Raw genomic sequence first — 12,920 nt, 5'->3', positions numbered from 1 at the left:
TTCACACATCAGTGTATCATTCTGCTGCAAATGGAGCTATTGAACGCTTTCACAGAGTTCTTAAAAGTACAGTTCAATCAGCAATCCTACAATCAGCACCATGGAAAACAACAGTGACTGACTTCCTGCAGATCTATCGCGCTACACCTCATGCTGTAACAGGCGTTTCCCCCTTCAAATTACTTCATGGAAGGAAAATGCGTACCCGCCTCAATGTCCTGAAACCCTCACCTTCTGGTCATGAGCCTAAACAACTGCAGAAGTGTGTTTCATCACGTCAGGATGTCATGAAATCTCGCTTTGACCACAAGCATCGAGTGCGCCATTTTTCTTTCCAAAAAGGGGATAAAGTGCGCATTAAAAAGTCAGTACATGTACCAAAAGCCCATCCAAAATTCACTCCTCCAGTTGAGGTTAGGAAAAAAGTTGGCACTTACACCTACCTCTTGGATGATGGAAGGAAGTGGCATGCATCGTGTCTCGCACCCGTGCCGACTAAAGCGCTGGATAATGGACTGACCACCAATGCTCTTTTGCATTCATTTAATGTGTTGCTAAGGGTATGATTCATATACATATGAAATTGTTGATACATTGCAGATTTGATGTTCTTTATTTCTATTTCATGCCATTTGTCAGCTAAAGAAAGAATTAATTTAACTAAGAGGGGAATATGTGATGTCCTTACATTAATGCACCACTAGATGGCACTAGAGCTTCTTGAGTTAGATATATACATAGGAAGTAAGTGAGAAGAGTGAGAAAGAATGCTGAGCATGTGCAAGCATGTTATCCTGCTTGTTCATATTAGTTATTAAAGTCTCCTAAGAGGAACACAGAGTTTTGTGCTTCTTGTCTACATGAAGACTTAACAAAGGCCTCGAGAGATTTCTGCTTTTATTAAGCCTTCAGGGTTATTTTCTTACAAGGTTATGAGTTTCGGATTGCGCAATGCTCCCAAAATATTTCAACGTTTAATGAATCGAGTTATATCTGGGTTGAGGGGCTGCGCTGTATATTTAGACAATGTCGTTGTTTTTAGTCAAACTTGGGAGGAACACTTGATTCAGATTAGAGCACTGTTTGATCACTTTGTATCGGCCAATTTGACTGTTAATTTGTTAAAATGCAAACCGGCCTCCTGTTATTCCTGCTGTTGTCGACCGGTGGGTGTGGCTGGGAGACTCATCGCGAGAATCTGCTACTGTTCAGGCTAATTAAGAGAATGATTGGCACCTGTTTCTTCCCTTATTAAAGGGGAGCTTGTGAGAGTACGAAGAGGCTTGTGTCATTATGAGGGGGTTGTGAGATTTGTTTGCTTCTGTTTAGCTTGTGTTTGCTTTTTGTTCTTGTTTGTTTCTTTTGCTTTTGCTATTACTTTGAATTTGGTTCTGTCTGATATTTTAACACCATGTGTAAGACAGAAATTGGAGTTATTTTTGTAAGTGATTTTCTGCTTTATATATTTTTCTATTTATGTTAATAAACAGTTTTTTTTGCAACCCTACCAACTTACTAGTCCTCCTCTTATTTGTCACGGCCTTGAGCCGGTTGTGACATTAATATCAGGTTTAACTTTATTTAAGCACACCTGAATCAACTAATTTGAACTTTTTTACTTTAATAAATTATAAATATAACCAGGTGTGTTGGAGCACATTTGGAGCTAAACATTTGTTACACTGCACCACTAGAGAATTTGTAAATGTTTTGTAGCAACTATAGCAAAAATGTAAAAGGAAACCCACTTTAAGAAACAACAGGAACTGCCACCTGAATGTGTGAAAATTCACACCCATCAGTCTAAAATGGGACTCTATAGAAGGCGTCAATAGCACATTTGACTTAATAGTGATTCCACAGGAGCATATTCAAAGAAATACAGCTGTATATAGTGTCAGCACTAAACAGTCAGTTGGTCAGATCAGAGGAAGTTAACAACCGCATGAGGGGCTGATGATGTTTTAAAAAGAACTTTATAAACAAAATAAAGACTGACAGAAACAGAAAATGGCTGATCGCTGTCACATGTGTCTGCTGGGACTGATCATGTCACTTCTGACAGGTAAAGAAATGTTTATATAGTCAAGATGGCTTGAAAGATCTGTATGATGTGAAGATCCAAATTAATTAAATTAATTCATTTAATTACTTTGGCATTGAGTCTGACTAAAAGTTAGATTGAAGATTTATTTTTACTGATGTTCATGTTGTGATCGCATGTGCTGTTTTTTTTTTCCCCATTTTCTGTTTTAATTTATTGATATTTAATAAAATATGATCACTCAAATGTACTGTTTCAGGTATGACTGTAGCTGAAGTAACTCATGTGTTCAGGACTTCTGGTGAAAATGTCCATCTGCCCTGTAATAATGCTCTTTCTGGCTGCACATCAACTGTATGGATCTATACCAGACATTCAGAGACAGTTGAACTGATTGCTGGAGGGAAAAAGAAGGATAACATAGAGAGACGCGAGAGACTGAGTCTGGGGTCTGACTGCGCTCTGAACATCAAAAAAGTCACACAAGAAGATTATGGGATGTACGCCTGCCAACAATATGTGAATGGACAACAAAGAACTGATGAACGTGTTTATCTGCATTTTCTTCATGGTCAGCGTTTCTGTAAATTTTATGATTATATGTTGAAGTTTAAAAGAACAACATTATCCTTATGTGTAATCTTATGTGTAATCTTAGGACTAAAATCTGTAGTGTCATTTCAGTCTTATTTTCTGTTTCAGTCTCTTCATCATCCTCACAGACTGAGATCAGACCAGGCAGCTCTGTGACTCTCTACTGTCGTTTGTATTATGAAAGAGTCTCTTGTGATACTTTGGTCCGTTCTGAGGGAATTGAGCTGATCTGGGTGAATCACGCTGGTGTTAGAGTGATGACAGGCTCCAGATATCAGATATCATTCTCCTCAACACACTGTATCAGCAATCTGACTACAACACTCCTGAATGAAGATCTCAACAGAGAGTGGAGATGTCTGGTTACTCAGAGAAATCAAGTGAAGACCTCAGCCACATATACTGTCAAGTATTCAGGTAAAACAATATTCAATTTCAGAGGACTCTCTGACAGAGACATGACACGATGATTAATAGTCATTAATTCAGGACAAACTGAAGGTTTATGGGCTCTAGATTAGTTTCATATAAATGTGGCATAAACAGCTTCATGTGGTTATATGGTAACCAGGGCCATTTCTGGGCATAAAGGGGAGAAACATCTTATTACCCCCATTATTCACTGAACAGAATTTCTGCTTCTTTAACTTCTTAGAAGCAAGATCATCAATGATGTTGTCATATCCATGTCTTTTGTCTAAACCTTAGTAATATAGCAAAAATGTCAGAAAACCCGTACCTTTAAAAAACAAGACACAAGTGTAAATATCAGCTAACTGTTGAGATTTAATTCATGACAATGAACAAGCACCATCTAATCATGAAGCTGCTCACAGTCACATCTGTGGTCTGCCTGTGTTTCTCCTCATCCTTTTTCCTTTATACTTGATATGGAAAAACATTTTACGCTACAGCCCTCTTTTTGCAGTAACACTCTTCCCTCTCAGGCTACAAGGGGCTCCCTAAAACTGTCTAATTGAGCCATAACAGCTGCCTGGGTCTTACTTGCAGCTTTTAATATGCTTTGCAGTGGCTTGGGGGTCCTGAGCAGCTGCTTTAACTATAGAAACAGCCTAAATGGAAACTGACATCTCTCTTTCCAACGACTGCGACTGTAAACAGTGATGATGGATCACAAATTTCATGTGCGGTGCTGGGTAACTGATTATATGTAATCTGGATTAGATCAGATTCCTAAAATTAAATACTTGTAAAGATTATGTGAGATTTTAAAATACTCATAATCAGACCATAGTTCAATTTTATTGATTACATGATTACTTAAAGGATTAGTCCACTTTCAAAAAAAAATTTCCTGATAATTTACTCACCACCTTGTCATCCAAAATGTCCATGTCCTTCTTTCTTCAGTCGAAAAGAAATGAAGGTTTTTGATGAAAACATTCCAGGATTATTCTCCTTATAGTGGACTTCAATGGTCTCCAAACGGTTGAAGGTCAAAATTACAGTTTCAGTGCAGCTTCAAAGGGCTTTAAATGATACCAGACGAGGAATAAGGGTCTTATCTAGCAAAACGATCGGTCATTTTCTAAAAAAAATCAAAATGTATATGCTTTATAGTAGGGCTGCACGATTTAGAGAAAAAATGTAATTGCGATTTTTCTGGTTAAAATTGCGATTTGCGATTTAAAATGTGATTTTATAAAACAAATTATATATATATATATATATATATATATATATAATGTATAAACAATACCAGGCTTGTTTTGCTTGTTTGTAGGGCTGCACAATTTGGCCCGAAATTTTGTGCTAATATATTATTTTGACTAATTATTTTTATCATTATTGCTAAATAAAAATATTAAACCAAAAACAGAAGTGAGTTTGGAGTAAAAACACATTAAATGTTGTTTTTTGTTAGAAAAGAAGTTCATAAAGGCTTCTCATGTTTGGAAAGTTTGTATATTTGATGTGTGTTGCTTTTTCTAATGCAGTGCTCTCAGATGGAGCATCATTTACTACTGATCACAGAGCAGCTCTTCACTAACACGCTGTGTACATATTTATATAATTAAAAATCGCAACCTTTGCCATGTCATAATCGCACTAAGCCAAATCGCGATTTCGATTCGATTACGATTAATCGTGCAGCCCTACTTTATAGGCACAAATGATTGCATCACAAGTAGGGTTGGGTATCGAGAACCGGTTCCATTTTAGAACCGGTTCCAAATTTCAAAGAATCGGGTATTCGATACGACGCGCGCATTTCGATTCTGTTTATCGATTTTTTTCAGTCATTCTCGCACGGTGAACAGCAGTGAGCATTTTACAGTTGTATCTATCTGCTAGGACCCGCGACAAGGACCTTATCTCATCACGCACGTACGCAGTTACGCATTACAATCGGCACTGACTTTTGCTTCAACACGGCATTAATCTGAAGGAATGCATCGTGTTTGGGGCCGTTCATATGTCGCGTCCAGAAACGCGTGGAAAGCGCGGCCGCGCCACTTTCTCCTCCTTTCCAAAGCGCTTTCGCTTTTTCAACCATGAACCGCGCTCTGCATGATGACAAGCCGAGGAAGTATCAGCAAAGGATTAATTGATTTCTAGCCCTTGCATTAGCTTTAGATATATTTATGGAGATGAGAAATAAAACCCGGCTGAGCTTTTGATGTTGTTATGGAAAGGCCGAAGCTGATCGGTTGGTTCTTGTCACATGACCTGCGGTCCGCATTGAAATAACGAACATTTGAAACAACGCGCCTACATTTGAAATAACGAACTGTGAACTCTAACCCAGCCGCGAGTCCTAAAGCACCAGATACAGCTAATATTAGCAATAGCAGCGTCTCATACTCAGGTACAAAACAGTTACAGCCTACTGGTTATAGCCTAAATGTGGCAAGAATAAAAGGTAAAAACATTATTCCTGAAGTATTTGCTCTTTTTTTCTCTCCATAAAAAAAAATATTGGAATCGGAATCGAGAATCGATAAGAACCGGATTCGATAAGCAGAACCGGAATCGGAATCATTAAAATTAAAACAATACCCAACCCTAATCACTAGTGCTTCCACCAGAACGCGATTCTGTATTATTCTTCAAAAAGCTTACGCTGAATGTCCTACGCCTTCCCTATTCAACTTACGGAACGAACGCGGCACCTGTTCCGTTTTTTTCCGTAAGTTGAATAGGGAAGGCGTTGGACGTTCAGCATAAGCTTTTTGAAGAATACGGAATCGCGTTCTGGTGGAAGCACTTGTGATGCGATCATTTGTGCCTATAAAGCATATACATTTTGATTTTTTTTTTTTTTGAAAACGATAGGTCGTTTCGCTAGATAAGACCCTTATTCCTCGTCTGGTATCGTTTAAAGCCCTTTGAAGCTGCAATAAAACTGTAATTTTGACCTTCAACTGTTTGGAGACAATTGAAGTCCATTATAAGGAGAATGATCCTGGAATGTTTTCATTAAAAACCTTAATTTCTTTTCAACTGAAGAAAGAAGGACATGGACATCTTGGATGACATGGGGGTGAGTAAATTATCAGGAAATTTTTATTTGAAAGTGAACTATTCCTTTAATATTCACAAAACAAATTATTTATAATTCACTGATTTTCCCTAATTCTTTTTATTTTTAAAATCTTTCGTAATTTTTCGTAATCTTTATCCTTTTTTTTTTATCTTAAAAAAAAAAAAAAAAAAAAGCCTATTGCTTATATATGTTCGGAAATTCTTCAAGATTTGTGGAATTTCACACACGGCCACTAGTTAGACAGCTATAATTGCATGGAAAATTTAGAGGCCACACAGCAAATACAAGTAAAAAATTTCTTAGTAAACATTTTATTTTGATTGTTTTATTTTAAAATATTTTTAAAAATATTTAACATTTTTAAGATTGAATTAATTAGCTATTCATCAATTTGTCAAACCCCAGTTTAAGAAAGCATGTTTAATGCACTTCACATTGTTGATAACAAAGAGTGGAATATATTTTCTTTCTCTTTCCACTGTTATATCAATATGCTACAAGATTGTTCTATTGAAATCAATGTGACAAATGAGTTGGGTCAAAAGTAATCAAAAAGTAATCAGATTATATTGCCTAAAATAGTAAAATTTTCATCATGTAATTTGTATTCACTAATGGATTACAATTTGTTAGTAATCCACCCAGCATTGGTCATGATCGAGTATGAAAATATGATGTTAATGTCCTGCATCTGAACATTCATCTTCTGCAGCTCCAGTTGATTCAACAACACTGATTCCAGTCGGCAGCTCAAACTCTGAGAAGAAATCAAGCCGAACAGCAGCAGCTCCGACACAAGGTACATGATCAGTCACACAGCATCAGTCTCTCACTTCAGTGGTCTCTCACAAACTTTTTATCATCACACTTTATCTGGAACGTAACTCGGTAACACTTTACATTAAAGGGTTAGTTCACCCAAAAATGAAAATTCTGTCATTTATTACTCACGCTCATGCCGTTCCAGACCCGTAAGACCTTCGTTAATCTTCGGAACACAAATTAAGATATTTTTGTTTAAATCCGATGGCTCCATGAGACTACATAGGGAGCAATGACATTTCCTCTATCAAGATCCATAAAGGTACTAAAAACATACTTAAATCAGTTCATGTGAGTACAGTGGGTCAATATTAATATTATAAAGTGACGAGAATATTTTTGGTGCGCCAAAAAAAACAAAATAACGAATTATTTAGTGATGGCCGATTTCAAAACACTTCTTCAGGAAGCTTCGGAGCATAATGAATCAGCATGTCGAATCCGCAGTTCGGAGCACCAAAGTCACGTGATTTTAGCAGTTTGGCGGTTTGACACGCGATCCGAATCATGATTCGACACGCTGATTCATTATGCTCCGAATCTTCCTGAAGCAGTGTTTTGAAATCAGCCATCACTAAATAAGTCGTTATTTTGTTTTTTCTGGCGCACCAAAAGTATTCTCGTCGCTTTATAATATTAATATTGAACCACTGTTCTCACATGAACTGATTTAAATATGTTTTTAGTACCTTTATGGATCTTGAGAGAGGAAATGTCATTGCTCCCTATGTAGTCTCACGGAGCCATCAACTAAAATATCTTAATTTGTGTTCCGAAGATCAACGAAGGTCTTACGGGTGTAAAACGGCACGAGGGTGAGTAATTAATGACAGAATTTTCATTTTTGGGTGAACTAACCCTTTAAGGTTCCCTTTGTAAAGGGTTTATAAAGGTGTTTGTTAATGACTAATAACTTATTTACAAATGGATAAGGTGACCAGGAGTTATAACTGCATGAATAAAAAGGGTGACTTTAATATAGTGAGCCATTTTAACTCACATGTTATAAATGCTTAATAAATGTATTTATTCACAAATATTTTACTCAGAACCAGATTTCTGGTTATTTTATGATGCAGCAAAAATATACTGTTATGGTGAGACTGAAGGGTGATTTATTTGTGGTTTTCTCAATAATATCTCATGTCACTTTTCTCACTGTTGCTCATCAGACTTTACTCTGTGCATTACCCATGATACCCATGACTTCACTTTACATTAAGGTTCACTTTCACAAGTTACTAATATTTATAACTCATGAATAAATGGTTCACCCTTCATTAGGGTTCATAGGTAACTAATAATGTAATCACATTTTTATTATTAATATCTCATCAAGTTATGGCTGTGCTCATATGTTTGTTTATTTATTTGTTTGTTTGTTTTGTTTTTTCAAAAAAGTTTGATCATTTTATCTGGATAAACATGAAAACAGTTTTTATACATTCCTCTGAATAGGCATCATGGCCATTTTTCAGAGTATCATGGGTAATGTACAGAGTAAAGTCTGATGAGCAACAGTGAGAAAAGTGACATAAGTCATGAGATATTATTGAGAAAACCACAAATAAATAACCCTTCAGTCTCACCATAACAGTATATTTTTGCTACATCATAAAATAACCAGAAATCTGGTTCTGAGTAAAATATGTGTGAATAAATACATTTATTAAGCATTTATAACATGTGAGTTAAAAATGGCTCACTATTTGGCAGGTATTATGTTAAAGTTATTCATGCAGTTATAACTGCTTATCAACGACTTATAATGCATTTGTAATGAGTCATTAACAAACACATCTATAAACCCTTTACAAAGGGAACCTTAATGTAAAGTGTTACCCGTAACTTTTTAATCATATTTGTCAATGGGTCCTGGAGCCTCATGTTATGTATAAAACTTTGATTTCATCCTTAAAGTGTGCGTATGCTCAAAATTTTTCAGACTTGTAAAACTATATGCTAAGTCAGAACCTGTGCATCCCCACCCCATCTCCTTCCCAAAATAACCATATGGAGCTTACAACGCCTATAGCTTTACTGCATATTCTCATCTGCATATTATTTCCATATGAATATTTCCATCCATGTAATAGCCTACCGTGTTTAAAGACACTACAATATAGGTGGACTGTAAATGCTGTTTGTGCCGTCACATTGCTAAAAATCATTCAGCAACCGTGTCTTGTTTAAAATAAAAATATTCAAATTATGTAGACGAAATACTTCCAAGGCACTTGCGTGGTAAAGTAAAAAGCCTTCAATGAACTGGGCTTAAATCATTAAAACCAGTTAAAAGTAGATCTACGTGTTTCGGCAACACAGCCTTCTTCAGGACACACATCAATTGCTCTAACAGGTATTCTTAAACAAGTGGTGATTAATGGATCATCAAAGACAGCTGGTTAATATGTAGGTGTGGCTAAGACTAGCCTCTTGGTACAGAGAGAAAGGGGAAAAAAAGGAGGGGGAACCTTTCCAACATGATTAGGTAATGCGTGGCGCATCGCAGTGCTAGTGCAAGACGAGCATTTGTGGTTAAAAAGTATATAATTTTTTTTTTTTTTTTTAAATGTCCGATCGGTTCGCGAGATAAGACCCTTATTCCTCATCTTGTAGAGCCCTTTGAAGCTGCATTGAAACTGCAATTTTGACCTTCAACCCACTGGTAGCCGTTGAAGTCCACTATATGGGGAAAAATCCTGTAATGTTTTCATCAAAAACCATAATTTCTTTTCGACTGAAGAAAGAAAAACATAAACATCTTAGATGACATTGGGGGTGAGTAAATTATCAGGAAATTTTAATTGTGAAGTGAACTAATCTTTTAAAGGCCCACTGAAGTGCCTTGGAACGCGCAGCATTATTCAATGTGTTGACGTAATTTCAACTGAAACAGGAAGACAGGGTGGGACATATCGAACAGCTCCTCCCCTTTTTTTAAAATAACCAATAGCGTTTTGTTTATATCACAGCTCGGCCAGGATGGTTGAGCTCAGTTAAACCGTAGTTTCCTTCTAATCTCTAACCGTTTCTCCTCCTAATCTCCTCCATGTTGCTTTAAAATATAGCATTTTGTGCAGAATTCAAATGGATCCGATACCTTTTGTGGTCTGCGGCGACTTGCGGATATGATCCGCTCTGTGCTCTCATGTCTCTGGACCGGAGCAGACTGTATGCTTCAATGGAAAGCATATTTACACTGTCTTAATCATCCCCTATCCCCTATATAGCACACTAGTGCCATTCACCATGCAAATAGTAAATGTGTGAACAAGTGACCGATTTCAGCTGCAGCTTCAGCGTCTGTTTATAATGTAGTGGGCGGGACTTTAGATTCTAGAGAGCATTTGATTGGACAGAAGATCTGATAAGAAGCTGAAGTCCGCTGTGATGTCATGAAAATCCGTGATCCATTTTAGCGGAAGTGAGAGACTTTATGTTTTGAATGCTTATATCTACTAAATGTGAATTTTGTCATTGTTTTGGAACACACCCGCTTATTCATAACCTTAAGGCTAACATATTCATACTAAAAAGCTAAAAACACTTAAATTTTGATTTCAGGGGGACTTTAATACAGAATATCCTCTGGGTGCAGTTAATACTTGAGAAATACATTTATACTGTATTTTAATCATGAAGAAATCACGTTTGAGCATGATCAGTCCTAACACTCAAAGTCAAGTGTCAGGGGAATTATCATGAGCTAAGCAATTCTCTTGCATTTGTTAAAACATTAAAACATGGCATTTCACAGGAATGTTAAGTGATAGTGATAAAAAAAAAAAAAAAACCCAGTAAAGATCCATATTTAAATTGTTACAACCCTCCCCTGTCATTTAGTGTATACATTACATTTTGCCGGAGAAACTACAATTTAATCTAATATAAGTTAGGGGCCTAAATGATTTTATCAACAAAAGCTTATGTACTAAACAAATCATAGTTTTGGTCAGAAAAAAAAAAAAAGGCTTTTCCAGCCTTGATAACCATTCATAAGGGATCTGAGAGGAAGTAGGTAAACACTGAAATGATCTCAGGACTCCTAGTTTATGATTGTTGGTGTTACAGCTGTCCCCATGTTACAATAATACCGGTCTCCCTCTACACATATTTCAATGCTCATTTTGTGCGTATGCAACGTTTATACATCAGGCCGAAGGTCCTTTTGTTAGACGGATCGTGAGTCATGACTATATAGTCTGTTGTCTGTATAAATCTATCTCTCAAAATAATCATAAATCATCAACATTAAACAGTAAAACTGTAACATACAAGGCATGCAGTACAGATGTAATGATCAATTTCAGCTGATAATATATGATCTATTTCTACAGGAGGCTATTAATAGCTCCTAACTTAACAGAAGACTTTATGAGGATACAAGGCAGTTTTTGCTACCCAGAGATGTTAAATAAAATGCAAGACAATACAGTATTTCATATATTTTGTATTTTATAGGTGCATCTGAAAAAAAACTCTCTTATACAGATAATCGGATCATTACCTCAAACTCTGGTATGACTTCCGCTGCACACAGACCTTCGGTTACACAGCAAGGTATTTTTTGTGTGATCAGTTAGTATTTTTGAATTTACACAATATGGCACATCTGAACTAAAATCCATCCTCTCTCTAGCATCAACTACAGAGAAAACACAGATTCCAACTACTGCTGGATCATTATTCAGAGGTATGAAACGTCTTTGCATGTTTTTTAATGCTGATAACTCTATACCATTATTTTTAATGAAGTGAATTTAATGGTTTATAAATAATTGTTAATTGTTTTATATCCTTGATTTTATCTACAATGTCATTTACAGTTTCACAGATTCATTCTCTTCTTTCTCTCTATTCTCTCTTTCATCTGTCCATACATCTTTCCTGTAGTGATTATGATTATTGTTAAGACTGCATTGTTTGCTGCTCCTGCTGTGATTCTTCTTCAAATCATCTGTGCAAGAAGAGCTGGTGAGATCTGAGCGACACAGAATCTAATGATTCACATTGATCTGTAACAATCTTTAAACATAGTAAAAACTTACGAGAGGTCAGTTAATTGTATTTAATTATTTTGTAGGGAGGAAGGACTCACACCACCCAGAGGAAATAGAGATGCCTACTACAGTATTAGAGTAAAAACAAATAACAGGCAAGATTACAGCAAGATTTATCTTTATGTTTGTGAATATGATCATTTTTCAGTGCTAAATATAATATAGACTGCTTTAAAAATGATTTAAATAAAGTGATCATCAAAACAATATAGTTACCTTAATAAACATGAATGGTTATTTCCACAGACAGAAATTATAATATAAATACATGGTAATTTTACCTTTCTAACTTTACTTCCTCTAACTTTAAACTTTTTACAGAAGGCTTTTTAAATGTTTCAATAGTTTATTTTAAATGATGAAACTACAAGTCTGTTAATTATCATGACATATTTACAGATGTATTTTGATTTTTTTTCTTTTTTCTTTTCTTTTTTTATTATTTATACGCTGATCATTTCAATGCAAAGTCAAATCCTTACTTATTTTTTCTACTAACCCTAAATAAGAAAACGTATGAATGTCTTCCCCACCCACAACATGCTTCAACATGTTTTTCATGTCATTTCATGCATAAATATGAATTCACAAAATTGCAAATGTCTTTTTTGGTCTTCAAATATGTGCTGAAAATTATTTGAGTTTATTTAACTAAGAGGTATTTAACCTTGATATTGGGTTTATAATCAATATTAGGGTAAAAAAAAAAAAAGATTATATTTATTAATTTCATACACCAGAAGCCATTAGAGAAAATTTAGGATAAATAAGGAATGTTAATCAAGAAACAATATTTACAAGAAAACAGAAAACAACTCATATGTCTTGCCTGGATAACTTTGGATAAGCTGAAATTAGCCATCTAAAACTGAAAATTATGGAGGCAGAT

General features: G+C 35.6%; 1 protein-coding gene and 1 long non-coding RNA gene across 2 annotated transcripts in view; one reads left to right on the top strand and one right to left on the bottom strand.

The window, feature by feature from the left end:
- The first annotated feature begins 5,815 nt into the window (after positions 1-5,815).
- On the top strand, positions 5,816-11,485 carry LOC127497112 (uncharacterized). The gene is made up of 3 exons (XR_007925455.1): positions 5,816-6,143; positions 6,859-6,945; positions 11,433-11,485. It is a non-coding gene; the product is annotated as an uncharacterized LOC127497112 (long non-coding RNA).
- Positions 11,486-11,791: 306 nt separating this feature from the next.
- Positions 11,792-12,920, bottom strand: part of trim108 (tripartite motif containing 108) — a 54,527-nt gene continuing 53,398 nt past the window's right edge. The window contains exon 7 of the mRNA XM_051865944.1: positions 11,792-11,952. Coding sequence (XP_051721904.1) covers positions 11,792-11,952 — 161 coding nt within the window. The remainder of the gene's footprint in view (positions 11,953-12,920) is intronic.

The sequence above is a fragment of the Ctenopharyngodon idella genome, chromosome 16 (assembly GCF_019924925.1).
Source record: "Ctenopharyngodon idella isolate HZGC_01 chromosome 16, HZGC01, whole genome shotgun sequence".
In the NCBI taxonomy this organism is placed as follows: Eukaryota; Metazoa; Chordata; class Actinopteri; order Cypriniformes; family Xenocyprididae; genus Ctenopharyngodon; species Ctenopharyngodon idella.
This window is presented reverse-complemented; position numbering and strand designations above follow the sequence as displayed.